This window comes from Lissotriton helveticus, chromosome 9 (genome assembly GCF_964261635.1).
Source record: "Lissotriton helveticus chromosome 9, aLisHel1.1, whole genome shotgun sequence".
NCBI lineage: Eukaryota > Metazoa > Chordata > Amphibia > Caudata > Salamandridae > Lissotriton > Lissotriton helveticus.
In genome coordinates, this window is record NC_136070.1 from 68,530,618 (window position 1) to 68,555,723 (window position 25,106).

At 43.3% G+C, this 25,106-nt stretch overlaps 1 protein-coding gene across 3 annotated transcripts in view; it reads left to right on the top strand.

The window, feature by feature from the left end:
• The window catches only part of SIPA1L1 (signal induced proliferation associated 1 like 1), a 681,304-nt gene that overhangs the window by 537,238 nt on the left and 118,960 nt on the right, over positions 1-25,106 (top strand). For all 3 annotated transcript variants that reach the window (XM_078659472.1, XM_078659473.1, XM_078659474.1), the window contains one exon: positions 12,944-13,398. In XM_078659472.1, the coding sequence (XP_078515598.1) occupies positions 12,944-13,398 (455 nt within the window). The remainder of the gene's footprint in view (positions 1-12,943; positions 13,399-25,106) is intronic.

Consider the following 25,106-nt stretch of genomic DNA (forward strand, 5'->3'; position numbering starts at 1 on the left):
GAGGCGCAGGCGATCTGGCACTGGCTTTTGGCCCGAGGACTGTCGATAACGGCCACTCATCTGCCAGGTGTGGAGAATGTTCAGGCAGACGAGCTGAGCAGACTGATTCAGGAAAACCACAAATGGGTCATAAACGACGAAGTACTAGGAGAAGTCTTCGCAAGGTGGGGAACTCCAGACGTGGATCTGTTCGCCACCGCCGAAAACAGCAAATGCCGAGACTTCGCCTCCAGGTACTACCAGCCAGGGACGCTGGGGAACGCGTTATGGATCAACTGGTCGAACAGCTTTCTGTACGCTTTTCCACCCATTCCCCTGATCCCTACGGTTCTCATCAAGCTGTCCCAATCCAGGGCGAAGATGATTCTGATTGCCCCGGAATGGCCCAGACAGTGGTGGTTCACGGACCTACTTCACCGGTCTCTCCTTCCTCACATGAAGCTGCCGTGCAAGCCGGACCTTCTCACGAAGTTTGGGGGGCGAATGGTGCACCCCAACCTCTCGTCTTTGAGTTTGGCGGCATGGCTCCTGAAATAGTGCAATATGGCCATCTGAATCTCCCAGAGGATTGTATGGACATACTGAAGGAGGCTAAGCGACCTTCCACTAGGACTTCTTATGCTTACAAGTGGAAGAGGTTTTGCATCTGGTGCAAGTCTAAGAACTATGACCCTACGACATGCAAGGAGGATGTCATCCTTCCATATCTGCTACATCTGGCGCAGTCTGGCCTTAATGTCCATTCCATTAAGGGTCATCTGGCTGCTTTGACTGCCTACAGGAAATGCCCTTCACAGACTTCCTTCTTCCAGATCCCTGTGATCAAAGATTTTCTGGAAGGCTTGAAGAAAGTATTCCCTCCTGTCAGGCTTCCTTCGCCTTCATGGGACTTGAATGTGGTGCTGTTCAGGTTGATGAAGGAGCCTTTTGAACCTATTCATAAGGCTTCGTTGCAGCACCTGTCCTGGAAGGCGGCGTTCCTCGTGGCCATTACATCGGCCCGCAGGGTGACTGAAATTCAGGCGTTGTGTTGCCAAGAACCTTATACTGTATTTCATGCTGCTAAGGTTGTTATGCGTACTCACCGTAAGTTTCTTCCCAAGGTTATTTCTGATTTTCATATCAACCAGACTATAACTTTACCTACGTTCTTTCAGAATCCTTCATCTCCAGCGGAAAGGTCTTTGCATTCCCTGGATGTTAGGAGGGTGCTGAAATTTTATCTGGATAAAACCAAAGATATTCGTAGGTCAGACCAATTGTTCATCAATTATGGATCAGTCAGGACGGGTCTTGCTACCTCTAAACAGTCCATCTCGAGGTGGATTGTGTCCTGCATACAATTGTGTTACCAGAAAGCTAATAAGACCTTAGGGGGCAAACCTAAGGCTCATTCCACCAGGGGCAAAACTGCCACGACAGCTTTGCTTCGTAACGTGCCTATTGCTGAAATCTGCAAGGCGGCCACTTGGAAGTCAGTCCATACCTTTGCTAAGCATTACTGCCTGGACTCTGATGCCAGGGCAGACGCTCAGGTTGGGCAGGCTTCACTGCGAAATCTGTTCGCACAATAGTGGTGTTGTTTCTCTTTTCTCCACCGCCGCTTTGGTGTGGGGATGGGCTTGCCATTCTATTCACTAGATTATGACTATACACAGAGATCCCCTACTACAGAAGGAGTAGTTTCTGTCCTGTAACTCCAGTTCTGTAGTAGGGGTATCTCTGTTATATGTCGTATATCTAATCAAATGTCCATGTGGGAAATGCTACATTGGAAAAACAGAGAGAAAAATAAAGACTCGCATCAACGAGCATAAATTTAACATCAGACTAAAGAACTCAAAATCTAATGTAGCAACACATTTCAATGAAAATCGACATAATGTGTCCCAACTCAAGTTTTTGATCTTAGAACAGGTACAAAAGATCGAGGGTATGGACAATAACAAACACCTACTACAGAGAGAGATGGCTTGGATTTACTGTATGCAGTCCATGAAACCCATGGGCCTCAATGACCGTTTAGAATTTTCATGCTTTATTTAACTTTTTGACATTGTTCCCTCAGTACGCGATTGTATCTTGTATATCCGCACATTTTGTACATCAGCTTATTCACGATAGTTTCCTCATTCAAGATGGCCGCACCCCCTGTAGTTCGTTTTTTAGTCTGTCGTTTATGTTCACCAATCTAACACACAGTACTTTCTGCATCACACTTTTGCATTGAGATCGCGACACCGACGGCCGTAGCTGCCGAATACAACGCACCGAGTAAGTTTCTTTACGCTAACAGACCACCGCTTTAGTGTAATTACTAGATTCACTGCATGTTAGTTACGTAGCTTACCCGCACCAAAAACCCACAACGTTAATGTACACTCGATGTTAACGGTCACTGAACATCTTTACAAGCAGGTTCGTACAGGCTTTTTTTCCTCACTCGGGTTAACCCTATAACATTCACAGACAGCTTATATTTTCACCGATTTATATTTTCACCGTTTTGTAAGCATGCCGCACAAAACTCGGAAATATGCCGCACAGGATTCTTTTTTCACCCGGGTTAACAAACACCCTGACCTTGCACACCGTTCTGATAACTTTATTTAGATTGCACGATGGACGCCCATCCTTAGCGCTATGTTTTTCGCTTTATTGCAGAAGCTCCCCGAAGAAGGGCATGTTCCGCCCGAAATGCATTGGAGCAATGGAACAATCGGTTGCACTTATGTTGCCAAAAGTTTGATCAACTAATACGATCTGAATTCGCATAAATGTCACCATGAAACATAATGATGATACAGATGAATGATTAAACAATTTGTCAAACGATACTAGGAGTCTTGCTTTTATAAGAACCGAAGGAGTGCCCAATATACAGGGATGGCACCATGGTTTCATGGTGACACACCATTTACACTTGTATCTCTGTTATAGTCATAAGCGCCCGCCCTCCTCCCCGGTGGAGAGTGAGATATTCATGTACGGAATGCTACAGGTCTGGCGTGTTACGCCTTCAAAAAGAACTGAAAGTAACTGGGACCTGCAGTGCATTCTGGGATACTGTGAAGTTCTGGAAAGTTCTCTTAAAGGCACAGTATCCTGTTCTGAGCCACATAATGGCAGCCTATGGGGCTTGTCTGTCCAGGTCCTCCTCTCTATCATTCCAGGTTTTTTTTGCTGTTTAAGCAAGGGAAATCTGTACAGACTTTGCTGTTTTGTGGATTTTTTGGGTGGAATTTCTAGTTGAAGTACTGGACAGTGTAGCCTTTTATAGGCTGCATTATCTGTCTTTAAATTCTCTCTTAAGTGTCTATGCATTTCTGCATTTTTCGACACTCTAAGAGATTATTTTTGATTGCTCCGGGGTCCACGCACATGGGCGGGACTATTCACTAGATTATAACTATAACAGAGATACCCCTACTACAGAACTGGAGTTACAGGACAGAAACTACTCCTTACTATGCAGGTTTTTAACAAAGAAGGTTCTGCTTTCTTCACAAAGGGTTCCCTTTCAATTAAAGACATCAAAATCACAGCTGAGTTGTTAGAGCATTTGGACTCCTTTGCCTTTGGCTAAACAGGTTCCATGGGGAGTCCCTCACTGTTCCTCATGTTGCCTTTTTTTGCTAACTTTACCCAACTCCACAGGTTCATTTGCTGCAGGATGTGGTCTTTGCCCTTCCATGCATATACCAATGAAATCAAACTTGTTCTTAACATAAAGGTTGAGCAAGAATTAGGAACCCTTATTGACAGACTTTTTGTGATTTAATTCTGTAAAACCCAAAAAAGAAATGAGTAAAAAAAGGAATTGGGGGCCAATCTGCTTCTGGCTGCATTAGAGGTCATTCACAGGTGGAGAGAACAAATTCCTTAAAGCTAAAATCCTGCAATTCAGAGGTCCTTTTGAAGGAAAGTTCAGCTTCTCAAGGCATAGTTAACTTACATTATTTTTGAAAACTAAAACAACAGTTGGAAAAGGAAACTCTTTCTGATAATACTAAAAACTGAAGGTTCTTCAGTTTAAGAATATATACAAGTTGCCGGACTGCATTTGGAGTTTTTTGGAACATTGCTCTTGCCAGCTGGTACATAGTGGTGTGTGGCCCCATAGGAACTTCAGAGTGCGAAGGAGGGGGCAAAGTGGAGCCATGTATAAGCATCATCTCTGCGTGCTGTGGTCAGTTTATTTCTTTCCATTCCCTTCCACTCGTATGCAAAGCACCGCTCCAGACTTCATCAGTCTTCCAACTACTTCGAAATTTTCTATGACAGTCTGATAGTGTGTTAGAGAACAGTGTACCTAATGAAAACTGTTGGATTCAAGGCACAGCAAGACTGCATGATTCCACACAAAATATTTTTGTGATGCCAGAGCTCCAGCCTTGACTCTGAGTCATTCTACAAGGATGCCCCTATGCACCCAAAGGTCTTTCTGGAACAAGAGGGGATGTTCTAAGTCAGTGAACATGAGAAGTAGTCAAAGATCTCATATCCTCTTCCAAGTTGCGGACTCACTATAGTCCTGGTCATGAATCTGCCCCTCAAAAGGTTCACCTACTGGTTGATGTCTTCCAGCCAGTTGAAGTCTAGATACATTTGCATTAACAGTGGTATCTCTTTAGTCCGTTGTAGACCACGTCTGATGATGGCTGAACTTCTGACATCTTTGGGTTTTCCATCAACGAGCCAGAGTTCTTCTGTGCCCAAGTGAGAGGAGTACCTTCATTTCTAGTGTGAACTTAGTTCGCAGACCCACCTCCGGGGTTGGTATTGCTGGGGTATCTATTCTAAGGTGAGGAATCTATAGTTAATAGTATCTTTCAGACGAACAAGCTACTTACCTTGTGTAACGCCAGCGCGCAAGTGCAGTGTCTAAGTAGATACCGCGACGTCATTCCGGCGATCACGACGCCAACGACGAATGCAGAGTCGACCGACACCACCTACAGAAGCACAGGGGTACTGCTGAAGAAAAAATTCTCTGGATCCAGTCTGACGCCTGAGGTAATTCTAATGTAAGGAATCTATAACTAATATAGGTCTCTTTCAGATATATCATTACCAGAGGTAAGTAACTTGTTCTTCAATTCTTCGGTCTTCAAATATCACGTGACCCCTGGAAACCGCATTCGCCTCTGAACACACACGTTCGGCATACAAACATTAACCGGGGGCTGGAGGTCCTACGGGTGTGCTACTAAGCAATTGATGTGGCCATAGTTCAATCTATAGTAAATATGGATTCCCACCTTTCTTTGTTGTTTTTCTGACTTTGACCAGGGTGCATGTGAGACTTATTTGGACTTCTAAAGGTCCTTTACCGGAGTGAAAATTAGAGTTTTAATCTCTGTACTCTCTACATTGTGGAGACGGAAGCAGGTTAACCAAGGTCTTGGAAATAGTTACAATTATCACACACCAACATCGTTGAACTGACAGGTGCAGGTGTATGATTTGCAGTTTTCCACGTCATCTTTTTACCTCATTAGTTTGACTGTGACCTTGGATACTGAATGTTGTTTTTGTTGCATAGTCTTTGAAGGTTGTCGACCTTATCTAATGGACCCTTGCGGACCTGGCTTCTTTAGGTACCTAGGGAATATTGTGGTACTTTGTCCTTGTCACTGGTTTCCCTTAATTGCTCATGATGTCCAACTGGGAGCAAACTTCTTTCTTCTTTTTCCCTTTTTCTTTTTTTGTCGCTTTGTTCATGTAGTTCACCCGCACCCTAACTTTCAGGTCTTTAACATGGTTTTATTTCACTGGAGTCTCTCTTTCTTTCAGATATATTACAATTCACTTTCTCTAGTAAATAAAGTTTTATTTCATTGGCTGGTGAATTATACACTGGATTCTGGGGAGTTTGGCCTAATCATCACAGCTATGTTCTTGGGGCATGTTGTTTCCTATGACACATTTGCTCTAACATAGAGGCACGTGGGAAGCACTGGATGCACTACTTTTATTGACTAGGATATATTTATACATTTGTTCATTGTTCTCAACAGCCTTGAAAAAGTCGTTTAAAGACTAAACACGTGCCAACTGTCTTACATATGTGCAAACAAAGTTAAACCATTGAATTACCTAGAATAAACAAATCTGCTCCCACCGCTTTTGCAGACCTATAAAAACTTTGGGCGTTATTGAAAATGTGCTATGAGAAATTCTTCCCATATATGCTGTGCATCACTCTGGTGGCATGGTGTCACTTGCCTATTGAGCACCATTTTATGTGAATATTCTTTGTGCACCTGTGTATGTATTTACTTGGTTAAGTACAGAATATTTATACCACTGCAACCAATTTAGCTGAAAACACTACAGATGCCTTGATTATGAGCTCCTTAGAATATCCAAAAGTCGTGAGTTACTGGCAAGCGTAATTGGAAACCTAGTCAATGATGGACCATAAGGCATGGTCTTCGCCCCCAATGCTTCTTAAAGTAGTTTCTTAGCACCATGTGGTATAAAGAATGGCCACCACAGTGCCACACTTTCTCAGTTTTTCATAGAATTGTGCATGCTCTGGCATCCTCAACTATAGTCCTGCTCCTCTCACTCCTGACAGATCAGTTTGGGACATTGATGTCTCATCCACCGCCGTTGTCCATGAACTCTGAGCTGAGGCTCCCAGTGCAGTTTATCTGGCTTCACACACCATAATATCTGCCATCACAGAAAAAGCACATTGCATATTACTTTCTTGAGCTTCTAATTGCTGAATGGTAGGTGCAGAGATCAGGCAGCAGTTACGCTTGCAGTATGTGGTTCACAAATCCTTCAAATATTTCTTTCACAGCTTGAATGGTGCCCTCCATATAGTATAGGATTTCTGCTTAAAGTTCTGATGCATTTAAGGAGAGTCTGCTCTCCTTTCGAATGGTTCGGAAGCAAGTGATTTTCAAGCTTCTGTGCCTGGCACACGGATCTCTTTCAGGTAAATGACCGACCTACCTCTAAAAAAAACTCTCAATTTATCGACCCACCAGAAATTTGAGATCTAAGGATCAATTAATTCTCTGCCTAAATCTTATTCACATAGTCACACTGCCTTTTTTATTGGAACAGGCTTCCTCCTCACATTCGCGTCTGCTCTAATTTTATCTGCTTCACAAAGCTACTTAAAACCTGGCTTTTCTTACCACATTTCTCTTTTCCTCTCTCCTCCGAGGTAGAAGAGATTTGCTGCGATATATCACGTTTCGATGACATAACTATTTCCCAGCTCATCTTGCTACTCTACCTCTGTGTCTTATGCACAAACATTTAGTTGTGTACCTGGTTCTGTTCACAAGTCCCTGTTATCTCTACTGCCCCTTTGAACCCCTGTCCACAAAGAACTCCTGCAGCCCTGCTCTTCATCCACCCTGGCTGCATGGCGGGAGCACCACAGTACCTACCTGTATGTTCCATTCCACCTTTCTAGGCTGCTGTACAGATGTTCCAGAGAAGGAAAGTGCACTCCTTTTGGCATCAGAGATGTCACCGTCAGTTTTAGTAATTGGAAAAAAAAACAAAGGATTGTCACCAAGGACCTTGGGTCAGTTTGTATTTTGTGCAACACAGTAGTTCCTATTACAGCAAAAAAAAGAAATGACCAAATTCTTCTTTTAATGAAAAACTTGTATACAATCATATATGATGGGACCAGCTGGTTCTCAAGGATGCTGCACTTGTGCATTACTGAATCTTCAGATTGACAATTTGGCTATGGCCCTCCCAGTGCATCTGCCCTATTAGCGGGTTTGCTTTGGGCTTTTCCATAGTCCTCTCTACAGCCTCCTTCCAGGTTTTTGCGGCATCTCCCACTCCTTCCCCTTGCTCACGTATGGGGAACAGTCTCCTTCAAGCAAAACTCCTGCTGCTGTGGGGTACCACCGGTATTTTCTACTGTTCTCCCCATGTGACTCAGTCTGTGCATATGCCTGGCGGCATGGGAGGGCATGATGGCTTCAACCCAGATCTGTGACTGAGGGTGAGTGTCTGGAAAGTTTCAGTGCTCCGTCCATCATCTCCTTGTGTTGGTTTATCTTCGCCTAAAGTTTGCAGGGTATGCTCCGATGTGGGTCCCTTGCTCACTTTGCCACTGGATTCAAGCTAGCCTGGCTGATATAGGGTGTTACCCCAAAACTGGTCCCAGGGGCTTGTTTCCGGTCCAGGGAAGACCTGGTTTGGCAGTTTGTGCTGGACTGTTCCCATAAGGAACAGGGCCAGACTGATTTGCATATAGCTGGGTCTGAACCCGGGTGGCGAAGTGAGCTAAAGAACAATGAATTTGAATTGAAATTTGAATTTGAATTTAAAAACATTTATACAGCGCTCGTTTACCAGGCGGTTTCATGGCGCTAATAGCGGACGGTGGGCGGCAGTGACAAGAGGGGTCTATGTCAGATGGGCTTGCGTGAAGAGGAAGGTTTTAAGGTTCTTCCGGAACAGGAGGTAGGAAGGAGAAGTGCGCAGGGTGACAGGGAGGGAGTTCCAGAAGGTAGGAGCCAAGACAGCAAAACTGGATCCACCCGCTTTCTGTTTTTTAAAGCGGGGAATAGCAAGAAGAGCCGAATAAGTGGAGCGGAGTTCTCTGCCGGGAAGATAGGGCTTAATGGCCGAGCAGATGAACTCAGGGGCAGTGCCTGATCTGGCTTGATAGGTGAGGCAGCCGAGCTTGAAAAGGGCGCGTTCTTTTATTGGAAGCCAGTGCAGGGTTTTGAGCAGTGGGGTAGCCCGATGGTAATTAGGCTGGCCATAGATCAGGCGAGCCGCCTGGTTCTGTACCAGTTGCAGGCGGTGGATTGCATAGGCCGGGGCCCCATTATAGACTATGTTACCATAGTCTATACGGGACAGAACCATGGCCAGCACGATGATTTTTAGAGCAGGGGTAGAAAAGAAACGGGAAACTTTCCTAATAATTCTAAGGGAAAAAAAACAAGAGGAAACTACGGAACTAACCTGTGAATGGACAGTGAGTTGGGAGTTAAGGTAGATCCCCAGGGTTTTCACCTTGGGCACAGGGAGTGGGGGGACACCAAGGGAAGGGGGCCAGAAGGAGGGGGACCATGGGCTGCAACCACCTCCAGTCAAGACCAGCTCGGTCTTGTCTGGGTTAAGCTTGAGGTGGTTGCAGTTCATCCAATCCTGAATGAAAGTCATTACTGTCTGGACGTTCAAAGCAGATGAAGGTGAGTGGGATAGGTTGAAGATTAGCTGGAGGTCATCCGCGTAGTTAAACACAGTGACCTCCAGCTGCTGTAACATAAAAATGAGGGGAAAAATATAAAGATTAAACAAGAGGGGGGAAAGTGATGAGCCCTGGGGAACCCCGCACTCTACTTTGCGTGAGGCCGCAGCATAGCCGGCCAGGCGTACTGCTTGGCTTCTCCCCGTAAGAAAGGACTCAAGCCATGAAAAGGCCAGGCCTTCTATGCCCGCCGCCCTGACACGATGGAGAAGGATGGAATGGTCCACCGTGTCAAAAGCGGCGGACAGGTCTAGAAGTATCAGGGCTTGCGGAAGGTTGGTGTCAATACCTCCACGCAGTTTGTCCATTACTGAGACGACCACCTTCTCAGTAGAGTGCATGGGGCGGAAACCAGCTTGACAGGGGGAGAGACAATGATTTGTCTCAATATGTGTGGTTAAGGTAGTGGTGATGTGGGTTTCTAGGACTTTTGCAAGGTAAGGCAGGAGTGAAATGGGACGATAACTGTCAGGAGCCGATGAATCGGCGTCTGTTTTTTTTAAGAGTGGTATGACAGTCGCCGATTTGTGTGAACTGGGAACAGAGCCGTGTGTGAGTGAGTCGTTAAGGAGAGTGAGAGGAGGTGTAGGACAGACTGAATAAATTTCTTTAAGAATGCGAGCAGGAGCAAAGTCCAGAGGGGAACCGGATTTGACCCGGTGGAGAAGGGGAAGGAGAGTGTCATTGGTCAACAGTGGGAAAGTAGTTAACTTAACAAGGGTGATAGGTGGGGACGGGGTAACAAAAGTGGGGGAAGGCGAGGGAATATTGAGTTTGATTTTAATCACTTTGTCTATGAAGAACTCATTGAGTGAGTCACAGAGGAACTGGGAGGGGGGGGGGTGGTGGCCGTGGTTCTGTTGGATGATGCGAGTTCGTGGACGGTGGAGAAAATTTCCTTAGTTTGAGATTCTGCTGTAATTATCCTATTAGTGTAGTATGCAGTTTTTGCTTCCAGAATGCCTTTTTTGTAGGTTTGTAGGGTAGAGAGATAAATTGCCTTTTGTGCGGGATTGTAGGTGCTTCTCCAAGCCCGCTCGGCCCTTCTTGCGGCTAGTTTCAATTCCTTAAGGTCCGGTGAGAACCAGCGGTTTGCTGCGTGGGCCCGTTTAACTGTGAGCCGCCTTAAGGGAGAGAATTCGTCGCACGCCGTGGTAAGCCAGTTATTAATAGCAGCCAACTGAGAAGTAGCTGGGAGACCCGATAAATCAGGGTGGGTTTTAGCCAGGGCTGAACAGAGAGAAGGCATGTCTGTTTTGCCCCATTTCCGGACCCAGATGTTTTTGGGGAGCGGGGGCTTGACCATGGGCGCCAGGGCAAGGGAGAGCGTGATGATGGAGTGGTCCGACCACGAGCAGGGAGATATAATGGGGGATGTGGACGGAACGTTGAGTGACCAGATTTGGTCGAGTGTGTGACCGTGAGTGTGAGTAGGGCTGGTGATTAGTGACCTAAAGTTTAGACTATTCATAAGATTGGTAAATTCCTTGGATTGTGGGCTTTCGGCAGGGTCGTTGGGCCAAAAGTTGAGGTCCCCTAAGACCAATACCGAAGAGTTATTGATTACCAAGGTAGCCAGAAGGGTCTGGATGCTGGAAAGAAACAGGGGAGTGGGTTGGGGGGGACGGTAAATTAAAACAAAGGTGAGGGGAGCCCGATGGGAGGTAGAACGAGCTACCAAGTGGTCCACATCAGGAATGGGGGAAGATGGGAGGACTTGAAAGTTAAGATCGGTACGGGTTATTAGGGCCACTACTCCCCCCCGCTTGCCTTCTGGACGATCCGCTCGAATGGCGGAGTACGAGGATGGTAAGGCGGCAAGTACATTGGGTAGGGAGTCTGCTTTGAACCAGGTCTCGGTTAAAAATAAGAGATCTCGTTCATGAGACTCGATGAAATTGAATAGTTCATATTGGTGATTGACTGCGGACCTAGTGTTCAGGAGGGCAGCCGAGGTATTAAACAGAGGGACAGGGGGTCCAGGGGGTCGGGAAGGGGAGGGGGAAGGTGTGAGGGGTAGTGAGGCTAGGTGTGATACAATCCCAGGAGGGAGGAAAGGTGGGAGTGTGAGTAAACCAAGATGTTGAAGATGTTGAAGATGAGTCAGGATGGCAGGGTCAAGGGAACCAGGGGTCCAGAGCTGACATAGATGGGAAGGTGAGTAGCCGATAAAACTCGCAGCATCTCAATGATGGATTCAACCCAGATCTGTGACTGGCGGTGAGTGTCCGAAAAGTTGCAGTGCGCCGTCCATCTTCTCCTTGTGTTTGCTCTGTCCACAAGCTTAATATAATGCAGCCTGTCTCCTGGGCTTATGAGGCCTACCTTGGGGGTGACTGGCATATAAATAATTTTGCTTTGACCTTGCCACACAAGGTGAGGGCAAAGTTGAGTTTGAGCAGTTTGTATTGTTCATGCTGTCTGCATTTGCAGGACTGATGTCATCTGTTTACTTGGGTCACTCAGGGTGTCACAAACAGTGCTTAAGGCCTTGGTGACCTCTTTAACTACCATGCCCAGGGTACCACTGGCACACTGGGTACCACTGGCACAGGTACTTATAAGGGAGTCTTGCCAATTTAGGGTTGCCAATTCACATGTATCCGTTTTAGGAAGAGAGCACTTGGGTCTAATTAACAGGCTTCAGTGTACTTTGAGTCAAACACCAGCATGCTAGATGGAGACAAAAAGTGGAGGAACACCTGCAAAATCCTGTTTTCTTACACATGAGTCTAAAGAGACTGAAGGATTTTATTGTTGGACTTACTGAGAGCCTGTGTGGCAACGGACAAGACTGATGTCACTGCAATTGTGGTATGTTTCTCCCATAGACATTTATTGGACTGCCACAGTATTTTTCCAAGCCTCTTGCAGACACTACTGCCATGAAAACAAGGTGATTTCAGTTTCTCTGGTTGTGATGGGCATCCATCTTATGAGTGCAAGCAGTACCTTACATGTTCCTTAAATCTATAGCACCTGCGTTTATCATTTCTTAATTTGCATACAAAATTATAAATGGCCATACAGACCATTCTAGGATTTCTCTGGTGGGTTGCAGGTTTCGAGGCTGATAATATAGCATGGTGCGTTATAAGCCCCCACGGCCACGTAGTCCCGTTCTAGTTGTGGGTCATGCAGGGTAGGACTGGGTCATGAGCCAACCATGTCCACATGGTCCCTTTCTAGTGTGGGTACACATATTTGGCTCAAGCAGTTTGGGGCTGGGTTAAACCTTTGTTAGTGCTGGTTTTGGTTTCCAGTCTGACCATGAAAGCATATATTAGTGGGAATTTGTAACACTGCATACATGAGAAAAAAAGAGAGCACCATTAATGCAACATTACTATGCAAGACTACCTGCAAAGGCCAATCTGATACCAGGCTCGTGTTACTGAGGAAGATGTTGCCATCATCTTGAAAGTGGGGCAGGAAGCACTTTCCGTCATGTCAAGCATGCTTACTACTCTATTGAGCTATCAGCTTAGCAACCTATGATCGGCTGGTCTGTGTGACTAAAGATTACTGTTACTAATGAGGGAATCTGGGTGTAGTCTGTGCTGCGAAGTTTACCCGCTCTGTAATATTTGACCTCCTTCTTGCATAAATCAAGCTGAACGTGCAGCAAAAATGTAACGTACTACATGTAAAGGTATTGTTGATCTAATAGTCGATTTTCTTTTGTTCTAGTCGGACAGTCACTACTCCAGCCACTCCAGTAGCAATACACTCTCCAGCAATGCCTCAAGCGCCCACAGTGATGAAAAATGGTATGATAGCGGTGAACGTGTCGAGTCAGACCTGAATAGTTACACCTACCTCCAAGGAACTTCAGCAGACAGTGGCATTGATACTACATCATATGGTGCCAACCATGCGGGTACTGCAGCAACAGGGACGTCTACAGGGACGTCTACAACATCTCCCAGGACTGGACCACCAAAGGAGAAAATCTCACCTCTGTGGCACAGTGCCAGCGAGGTCTGCATGAGTGACAGCAAGGTCTCGGAGAAAGAGACTCATTCCCTTGAGCGGAAGAGCGAATCTCAATTGAGTATGGAGCTACATAAGGTCCATCCGGGCTCTAACCCCCTGACAAGAGAGAACAGTACTTACAGTCTAACTGATGGTGCTTCGCACACAAGGTAACATTTATTTTCAAATTACAAGTCCTTTCTTGCTTGAAGCTATCCCTGTGTTACTGCTCGGTGTGCTACCAGGTGGTGGTGATGCAGGTTTTATACTTCCTACATGTTCAATGCCTTAGCAGTAGTTGACCATGTGCTGCTAGCTGTCTTTGGATGTCTGCTACTTTCTTACTACTTGTTGTCCCCCTTGACTCCACCTCCCAAAACAAACTTCTGGATTTTACTATGATATCTTGCACCTAGACATTTCACTGCATTTTTACAAAGTTACTGCAAATAGATTGAGGGTTCTTTAGTAAAAGTACCCCGTTAAAGAAATAATCACTGAAAATCTAAGAGAAACCTAAGAAATGTTAGTTTTCTAATCAGTTTTTGTTTTAATGAGTCATTTTAAGAATCTGGGGTTTTTCAACAATGCGCTATAAAAATTTAAATTTAGCTTTTTGAGATGGTCAGTTTTTACTCCTGGTGTTTTGTGTTGTCCCGAAGATTTTGAATTTGTTACTGATTGCTCAACTAGTTTAGCTTTCAGGTTGTGTTGATCGTTAATGGCCATTTAAGATGGTCTTCCTGTTGCTTTGTCCGCCAGCACAATATTTCTTTGATATATTAGTATTTTTTGTCTTTTCCTCATCAGAATCCGTGATGACTTTGTTCTACAGCTGCATTGTAGCAGTATAGTAATATTATATAAATTACATTCATCCTAATTACATGAACATAACATTTAAATTGGATCATGTAACTTTGCATTAAAGTGTTAGCTTAATTTTAATGTTACCAGCCCTATCTACCTAATGAATCGTGCCACTAAGGAAAAGGAAATACTGCATGGGTCCCCTATCAAACATACCATCCCCTTTCCTCAAACTGCGAATGTAGTTTCGGTGATTTCACAGTGTTGTGCATTTTACATGCTTATGATTAGATTCCTCGAGGCAGCACAGCTCAACATTTGTGCAACCCTACGTTAATTACAGGAAATATTTGAGATATAATTTGACATGTTATCAAAAATTGCATACATGTGATGCCGAAGAAGCTCTCTGTGTAGTGTTGCAACTGAAACCAAAATGTTTGCAAGCACCAACATAGTAATAGCAATTGCTACCCCTGAATTGTGCTGTTGTTTTTCAAAATCATCCTACCAGTCATCAGTAAAGCACCCCCACAGTTCTTTGGGCACGGCAAAAACAGAAGTGCCTGACCTGTAGTACCAATATTATTATAGTTTAGATTAACCATAAAACTCTTCTTGCAGTGCATATACCTAGCATTCCTGGGTGGCAGGCAAGAAATCTCAAACATGATGATTTCTTTATGCTTATGGGACTCTTACACAGCCAGAATTTCTACTGTCTGAAAAAGGCACAACAACTAAGTAGCTTCTTCAGTAGAGCTTGAATTGCCCCCTTTTGTACACATTCCTATTGGGTTTGCTTTCTTGAAAGACTTTAGTATTTTATTGCGACTTCTTCCATCTATAGTTTTAAAGTATCTATAGTGGACTGTGATTCCAATTTTTTGCATGATTATCCCAAGATTATGAAAAGTGTGCCTTTCTGTACCCACTTACTGTCTCCCTCTCTTACTGCTCATCAGTTATCGAAGACAGATGTGAAAATGTGTCAGGGGTTGAAGTAAAAGATTGCATGTCTGGGAACCGCGGTAGAATATACTGATAGGTATTATGCTGAGAACAAAGCCTGGGAGTGGAGTAGGGTCAGTAAACGGCGCGATATTGTCCCATTAGAGAAGAATGGAAGCATTCAACTGCTCACTTTGTATCACAGCACTCCTTTTCAACAGAGGAGAGCAAAGGTCCTGCAGAAATATCATTGTTAATGCCGAGAACGGGGATTTGGCTGCAGGCAGTCACTGCGTTGGATAATTTAGAAATGGTATAGGACCAAACGGCAGACTTAAGGTCCTGAAACACTATGACGTATGTTATCAAGGAGACCTGTTTTAGGGAGTTTTTTTGCAAATGATTTGTGTATAAGGCTGCGCCTGCAGCAAACCAAAGTATAAATTAGAAGTCGGCAAAAAGGTGAATGCCTTGCTTGTGACATGTGTGACAGCATTCAGAATGGCTAATCCCAGATGCTATGCTGATATGAATCCAGTGCACCTTTGAGCTGATGGACAGTGAGATGGATTTTGGAGCACGTTCACAATTTTCCATACATTGAGCACACCTGTCATGGCCATCCAAATGATGGTCTTCAAAGGGTAAAATGGTTCCTTGACAAGCTTGTGGGTGTGAAAGCAAGCATCTGTCAATAATGAATTATTAAATCTTGTGTAGATAGCGATTTTACAGGGTGCAAAGTGTCATTGAACTGTTCTGCAGATGCAAATGGATTGTCGTCATATTGAAATCTGGTTTATTTTTCAGAAATCCAGGGAAAATCGAAAGGATTAATTTGGTTGGAGTTCCAGTTCGGAGGAGCTGGTTGAATAATAGCCACCTGCTTCATTACATTGATTTCTTGTGTTAGATGAATGTGGGCCTCTGGTATACTGAATGGTCTTTTCTTCACAGTGGCTGTCACTTCACTGACAGTGGGTGTTACAAGTGATGTCTTCTGAGTAGCGTGGCGAAGAATGTCAGTTGCAGCTATCTCAAATTGAGTTGTTGCTTTGTTAGAGTTTTTTCTGTTTTTGTGTTGCATCTTTTTAAGTCTCGTCTTAGACCGCTTGTGTGCTGACTCCTACGATACCTCTTGTTACCTTACAGGGGGCAAAGAGGCTGCGCATTGCTTACCAATGGTTGACTTCATTGCCAATCTCATTTGCTAGCTTCTTATTAGTCAGCTTCCATAGCCTTAATCTTCATGTGTTTGTCCCTCCCCTGGAGCATGAACGTGTTACTTGTGTCCTTCCACTGCTCGTTTTTCCTGGTGATACTTTCTTTCTTTGTGCTTAAGCACTCAGAAGGCATGTTTTTCAGTTATTTCCTTTCTGTACTTCTGCTGTGTGCTGTCCGTGTGGTTGCAAAGCCCCTCCAATCTCCATTTTTTGTGGTGGAGTGTGTCCAGCTGACACTCTGTTGTCTGCCTGCTTGCCACCCGCCCACACGCCATTCTCCGACAACTTGATCACCCTCTATGCTCCGTCTGCTAGCGCTGCTCCCTCCCCTGGCATCCTTAGTTGTTGTCTGTTAGTGTGCACCACCTCCCCTCTCTGTCCTTATTTTCCACCGGCACTCTTTGTTGCCTCAGGGAAGAACGTGGGGGGAAAAGCTGTGACGCAGATAGCACTTGCTGGGCCATAGTGTGTTTTTTAATTACTCTTAGCCATGGTGCATTGACAGAGCCACTACCTCTCATAGGGAGGACCTATTGACGTTGCCAGTGTTTATTTCAGAGACTCCAGTACATGCTGCTGTTTCCTGCAAAACTGAAAATCCTTGACAAAGCACATCACACTTCTGCACAGACCTGAAGGAGGCATGATAGTGGGCAGAAAGCTGGGCAGCTTCCAATGGAGTGAATGAAACAAAGATGGAATCATGACCTTCCAAAAGAGCTAAAGCTAGAAGGACATGAAGCACACTGGGGCAGACGCTGAAGCTGAAAGACAGGCAGCATTTATGAAAGTTGGAGGTCAGGAGAACAGAGCACAATCTCCTGTGCTGCCTGGGTCTGTTGTCCTGGCTTCCCGCAGACAATCTGAATTTGAGAACTCTCGTCAAATTGGAACATGCTCACCATAATGTGATGCTGTTTAATATTTTACTTGAATAAGTGAAAAATCTTTACACTGTGGTGGATTTATCTTGAACTTTTCACATAAAGGGTGCAATAATTATCGAATTGAGAGCAGTACTTCCTGGGAAGTTGCAGCCTGATATTCCACTTCCTTCGTCTTTTCCCTGAAGTCCACTTATACCGTAGAAGCAATGGCAAGACATTTTTGAAGTGTATGTTCTGCTTCTACTATTGTATAGTATCGCAACCGTGGCTGCTAAGGGCATTTGCCAGTGTTTGACAGTAGACTGTTGTATCTTTGTTTCCTTGATCTGTGTCCCCGCACCACCATCCGTGTGATGCTTCATGGCATGTTACTACGTCGCTTGCAGGGTTGGCAGTTCAGTTCGGAACCAGTGGCCGAGAAGGGAAGTTCCTTGCTCCTGGTGGGGCATCATTCTGTAGACGTGGTCTTGTAGCCTTCAACTTAACCTGATGTTTCTTGAAGCTATTTTCATGCGTCAATAAAGAAGCTTGTTGTAGTCTGGAGTCCAGACTGGTTGCTGCATTTGTGGGACTTCACACCACTTATGTTTCAAGTTTGAGATGGGGTGTGTCCGTCAAGAAGTGCAAGTTAGGAGAAGAGAATTAAAAGTTAATTCCATAATGGGTGAGATTTCATTAGTAGGCAGAGAAAATGAGGATGGTAAAGAGGGTGGTGAGCATTCAGTTTGTTCCAAAGAGAATGCTGTTAGAGCGATTACATTATCAGCGCTGGGTAAAGGTGACAACAGGATCTTTTATTTGTTCTATTGTAGGGAAAGTTCTGGAAACTGCAACACCTTCCATGGTCTAGCTGATACCATAGGTTGATGTGGAGGATTAGGGTCTTCTACTCTATTGTGAGTTGGAAATTGTTGGAGTCTGTGGTGATGGCTGGTTCTGCATCTTACGCAATTTTGTCTCCTGATTTATGTATGATTGTTTCTAAGGGATACTCCTACTGGCAGATTCCTCATCTGTGAATATCCCCCACGGGCATCACACTGGATTTGGAATTATTTTTCACCCCTCTTCTTTGCAGATCGGGGTGCTTGCTCAATCTCAATGCCAGAAGCGACGCCCTAAAAAGGTCACTTGTTATGTTATGTTAATTTCGATTTATATAGCGCCAAATCACCGACAGGTCTCTTAGCGCTTGCTTTGGGAACCCGTCCTGGCTTTCCCTGCGAGATTACCCCTACTGGGCATCCCCAAGGTGAAGACCATGCATCCCGCCGCGGGGGGCCGTAGTGGAGATTAAGCAAGCTATTGCCCAGAGCTGCAGAGTGTGAACCCATGATTCGAGTAGGCACCGAGGCGAGAATTATCGAGTCCGTGGACATTTGGGCTCAAGACCCTGCCGCGTCGGGAATTGAACTCTGGTCCCGGGTCAGACCTCTGCATCAGGGTCTGCCTCCTCTAACCAGTGAGCCACACTTCTCCATAAAGTGCTCACCTTGACACCATAACATCAGTTCCCTCTTTTCCACACCTTCTGATACAAATCTGGAGCTCTGCTATGCAGAGATTTTTACCTGACTGGTAGGATAATGTCACCTTCAAAAAACAAAATCAGATTTAAAGCTTTTTGTACCTGCGACAGGCAAATATCTGACACACATAAGGACTGTTTCTGATGCCTTTGGTCCTGCTACGACTCCAAATATTGTTCTGTCTGTCGTAGTACCCTTTCAATAGCAGTTAGGGAAAGAAAATCTAAGCTCATCATGGCCCATGCCAAAGAAGACCAAAGGTCATGGAAAAGTCCCTGCTCTCACTCCAGGTTGATCACTCCCTTGTTGAAATAGTCGAAGAAGTGCCACAAGAAGAAAAAGAAGCTTTGCAATTTGCTTACGCACTCTAGATAAGTCACCAGATCCATTGAAGTCTTATTTGTATATGCTGGAGTTAGCCGAAATTCATCCTCCATTTGGCACTCCATCTGCCCTTCACCGCAGATTCATAATGTGATATATTTGCAGGCACTCCTAGGTTTCCATCTACGATGTATAGATGATAATTCCCACATTCCAGTACTTGTACTTGGGTAGAGTATGCTTTATATTTCCAATTGTATACAATTGATTTGGACAGTCGACACACCCATATATATATTTATACAGAGAAATAAATTAGTCTTATTGTCATAAGTACTAGAATTGATCCCCACTTCTCGTTATAGGTTGGAGTAGAAAGATATATTAGAGAAGATTCAAATAATAGCACCATTGCAACAATTGTTTATACATGGTATGTTTTGAGCTTGTAGGAACTATGTTCTGGTTCCCAGTTAAAGTTCATACTTTACCAGGCCGGTGCCAACATTTTAATAATTGGAGAATATGTATCATATAGCTGTTGCAGTGAGTATGCCAGAGACAACCTTGTATAGTATATATTGTGAAGAGTAAACCTATATTTTTGTTTTTTTTGTTGTAACTTGGAGTCCTTGTAGCAAATCAAGTCCTGGGACGTATTTGGCATATGTACAGACCCAAACGTGTCAACTATATTATTGATGATTGTGTTGAACTTAAAGGGGACTGATTATAAAGGACTTCTGGATTTTACGAAGTATAGATTTCTTGGAACTATCCCTACCTCATGGTACAAAGAAAGGATACAAAATGAAATGTCATGTACCCTCAAAACAACCTACAAGGGCCATATGTAATATAACTGGATTAATTGGTCTTGGATGTTTTTAAGAATTTGATCAGTGGGAGTTTTTTGTTTGCACTTCTGAAGATGAAGTAGATGAATACATTTTTTAAAAATATATCTTTATCGAGTTTTTGGTTTTGCCTGAAGACCAGACTCCAAGATACATGAAGCCACAGCTATAACAATCCCCAAAACAATACCACCCTCCTCTCCCCTTTCAACCCCATAACACACACTGGGTAGCCGATTAATGCATAATTGGGTGCAGTCAACATAATGTTGCATCTGTTATACTACATACAGTTAATGAGGAATATAAATTGACCCACAGGGATCTGTGTGTTCTTTTAGTTCAAATATAGGGAGTTCACGGTTCTCAAATGAATCCCCCATTATAGTTACATTAGCATGTTTCCAACTCATTTGACTTTAGATGAAGCTCCATTTTAATTGGAAGTCCTGCTTGGATGGGATCAAGATGAGCAGGTGGATTTGGGGACAGTGTGTGCAAACATTCAAGTTAGTGAGTTTAAGTACTAGAAATAAAATGATGAAAGACTCAGAAGGAGCACTAATGTTTTTAGAGCTGGTGATCATGTTTATGGGAGGACACCGGGTTTTGTATGGAAAGGTGAATAAACGTTGTCAGAACCTTATGAGGTGGTGCAATGCGGAAGGAAGCAGTCGTAGAATGTGGAAATTAGTGGAGTACATAAAGTTTTGTTCCAGCTTATTATTTCTGTAGTTTCGTGGGATTCATTGCCTTGTTCTTTGGATGTTTATGCAGGTGTGTATTGGTATGAGATGTTGTGCAATGGCTGTTTGTGTGTCTGTTAGTAATCTGGGTTTTTGGTGTGAATGATGGATGTGTTAATGTGTGTTTTACGGTAGGATATTGTTCTTTGTACAAAAACCAATCGAGGAAATACAGAGGCAGTGGTGATAGAATCACCCTCCTAGACGCTATACATAACCAATGGGATTCTATCAATGTGAAGAAAGTGGATATTTTATTCGTTTTTGTAAGCTATAGGGTAAAGACTTGGTGTCTAGAAACAGTGAGAAAAGTTCTCTTTGTTAGTGGCAAAAGGAGAGCACTATGTGCTTTTTAAATACCCCTCACACACTACGAATCCCATAGTGTCATGCTTCATCATAGGGGTCTTCCCGTCCCTCTACAGGGCGAGGCGTGCTGCGACCTACGAACTACGCGGGAGCACTTGGTTTTTTACGATAGGCTATGTGTGATGCGAGGACAGTGGTAAGTGATAGGGGGGGTAGGGACCTATTTAAGTGTAATGGTGATAAAAAAGAGAAAAATTAAAAATTCCCTGGCTAGTAGAAAAAAATGATTTATTGACTTCTCTGGCTGGGAACAGTAAAAAGGGGGTAGTAAAGTAGAACGAAATTCGTTATCTACTTGGTCGACATGGCATGTTTCGTAAGCAGACCCCTCCTGCTTACTCCTCAGGACCTCTATTGGTCCCTACTGACAATACTCAATTATAAATAAATGTAGTATGCCTACAGTCCTAAACCTGGTAGCAAAAATCAGCTACAAAGTTGTGCTTCTGGGCTTGAGTCGGCCCCCAATGAAGCGCAAAAAAGGTTGACCTATTGTGGTCCAGTTGTTTCACATGTTGCGTGCCCCATGAGCCTGCATCTTAGGGTTTTAATCGGCGGTATAGTGACCGCTTCTGAAAATCAGCATTAGTCCTACCCTTCGAGACACTTTCACCGTTGCCACGCCCCCGAGTTGTTTTACATGTCAAATTAAACTATGTTGCCAGATATTGAGAAAGGATGAAAGCGACTCCTATCCAGTTGCAGCCTCCTGTCGATGAAAAGCCACCCGCACACTTAAGTTCAGGGCTGATTATATCTCATCTTGAACATTTCCAAGTGCATCAGGAGCAGCAAAGAGGTGGCCAAATAAATATTAGTAAGGTCACAGGTAAGTCGAGATAAGAAATGCGTATGAGCAACTATCCCTTCCCTACTTCCACCAGAGCTAGGAGCAACAGAAATGCTGTTGAATCCTCCACGATTTCCTCTCCTTTAAAATATATTTTTACATTGCATCTCGCACCTTTTAGTCGACTGATGACAAAATACCTAAACATTCATCCTTACATCCACTTTCACTATTTGCTGAGTTTTGTTCGCCTCCGAGCAATTCATCCAGGTTACACTGATTAGGTGTAAAGTGAATACCACGCCTGTTTGTTAAACCTCCTTAACCGATGTCTCTTATACAGGCAATGGTATACCGCTTAAGTTATAGGTTAGTGCATGAAGGCGTAATTTTGCAGAAACAGCTGTGCAGTTCAAACTAAGAGCGGTGTAGAGAGTGGTATTTAATTGTTATATAGTGGAACCAAAAAAATGCTGCAAAAAAACTTAGTTGAACAAGCAAAGGTAATCAGTAAGCTAGTCAAAACTCAAACAGATTCTAACTGGTTTGATCTTGGTGATCTCACTCATGAGCACAACAATCTTGATGATATAGCTTGTTCTTCTCATTCTTTAGGGAATAGAGGGGAAGGGGATGTTATTTCTTTTCCCAGCAGCATGGATGAAAACGCTGCTCCAGATAATATTAGAGGATCTGGTGATAGTAAACAATTGAGGTGCAGTTCTCGCATTAGTCACTCTGTTTCGTTCTGATTTTGTGTATTATTAATGTTTTTTTTGTTTTTTGTATTCTAGGAAGGGTGTGTGTAGAGAGTGGTATTTAATTATATGGTGTGTACAATTAAATGTAGTGATAAGAATGTAATGTTCACAGAATTCTGTAATATAGTATTTTGGTAGTACATTTTTCATTCTGTGCCTGATTTCAACTGGATGTTGTTGGTCTCTTCAATGGTAATAAAGCTTTCAGTTCTTTATTACAATACTTGAAGTCTCAGCTTTATCATTTCTTGGAAGCGCTTCTGTCATTTATTGGTGATGATTTGATTTTATCTGAAGACCCACCGACCTAATGAATTTTATTGCGTCCAACCCTTCCTTTCCACTTATTTACTAAGGATTACTCTGCTGCACCGTGAAAGGCGCTCCGCCCTGCGTCTCAAGATATCATCTTTAACCACTACCGCGCTACCGCGGTTTCCCGCTATACGCGGGAATTTAAAAAATGGCTTGTTCATGACAAAGCCAGCTCGTCATCCGCGCACCGCAGGTAACGTTGATGACGAGCTGGCTTTGTCATCAGCATCGAAGGGGTTAAAAGGATTTACGATTGTTTTTTTAAAAAAAATGTTGGGATTTGTTTTCTATTACTTCTTTACTACGATCTCTCCGGATGGCTATCTGCCACTGATGCTGACTTTGTACTCCCACTGAAAGGTACTTTTGTGTGTACAGAGACTCTGTGCTTTATTTAGTGCCTTGGCGAGTGCTTGTATACTTTCTATCCGTTTCCTGAGCATAAGAGTTGGTGTTTACCTTTAAAGTTGCATTCCACCGTTACTCTCTTTGCTTTGAAAGTGCCTTCGTTCCTGGGCTCATGTTCCCTGCGCCGTCTCCATTGTTCACAGTTTATCCTGACGTCACCCTGGTTTCCTCTACAGAGATTCCTAACGCCACTTGATCATTATTACGCTTTCCACGTAATTGTGTCATCGTGTCAGTCACGTTTTGGCGGCCATTTTTTCTCGACTATTTCATCCGTGATAAGCACACGTTATCACAAGGATTTCACCTGTGCTTATCTTCTGTGATAAGCACCCAAACTGGGAACTTCTACCTTTTATTTCTTCCATTGCTCACCGTTATAAGCACAATTTACCACAAGCTTTTTATTGGTGCTTGTCTTCCGTGATAAGCACACCAATTTGGATCTGCTGTTTATCCCTGGTCTCATCGTATCATTCATCTCGGTGACAATATTTTCTATTTCCAATTATTATTTTACTGTTACAGCTAGTGCTTTAATAATTTAACTTGGTGTTTGTTTCTCATATTACTATATTATTTACATGTGGTTAATGCTACTTACGTTAGGTCTTCTTCATCTAAGAATGTCATGCAACTACCACCCTTTTTACAAAACCCAGGTAAAACCCTCACTCCTTGGCACAAATGGTATAGAATTTTCGACAATTATTTAGAGGCAATTGATGCTACTAAATATTCTGCATCAAGGAAAAAAGCAGTTTTGTTCAACCATTTAGGTAGCGCAGGTCAAGATGTATTCGATAATTTGCCTGTTTTCCAGCTCTATCTAGTGATGAAACATGGAATGTTTTTTCTGAAGCTTTAGCAAGACTAGGAAAACATATTGCGGATGAAGCGTCTGTCATGGTTGAATGTCATATGTTCTTTAAACGTAAACAAACACAAGATGAATCGATTGAAGATTATTTATCGGTTTTGCGTGTTTTGGCATCTGAATGTCAATTTGGCACTTATTTAGACATATCTTTGCTTGACCAATTGGTTTTCAATTGTTATGACAAAAAGATACAAGAACATATCTTAACGTGTAAGAATCCTTCCCATGAAGAGGTAATGGATATTGCAAGAAGCATTGAATGTTCAGTTGTTTCGTCAAAAATGTAACCTAAGATTCTGCTAGCAAATCTTCTAATAGTTCAGAAGTTATGCATTTCTGATGCTAGTTCTAATGGACCGGATGTAAATGTTGTATCCACCAAACTTAAACCAAGTATTAATGTTGAAAAAAAGGTTCTTGCTATAGATGTGGATCAAATTATCATATGGGCAACAATGTGAATTGTCCGGCACAAGGTAAGAGGCGTAATACTTGCAAAAAATTGGACACTTTTATATGGTTTGCAGATCAGTTAAACATAGGAGAAAACTTTATTTTCTCAAGGTTGAAGAAGATCTTTGTCAAGCTATGAGTAATACGTTGTCTACCATTGAAATTAGCACTTTACGTGGTGATACCAAAAGATGTAAGGGTCTCTTATGTAATGTATTAATAGGACCTATTGACATCCACGTCATGGCTGATTCAGGTTCTCCAATCACGATTCTAGATGAAAAGACCTTCAAAAAATTCTGGTCTAAAGTTCTTCTCAAACCTACTGATGTCAATTCTAAAGCGTTTGGAGAATATGATATTATCATGTCTGGATATTTTTCATATTCCATCAAATTTAAAGGTAGAGAAAGTTATACCAAAATCTATGTTGTTCTGAATGGTCGTGGCATTTTGTGGGGCAAGACCAAGCAAATTTAGGGATTATTTTGAAACCTGGCAATTCAGAACCTGTCGTCTTAAGAGATCTTCCAATTTTATCTATTTTACTAGAACCTTCAAGTGTTCTCCAACCT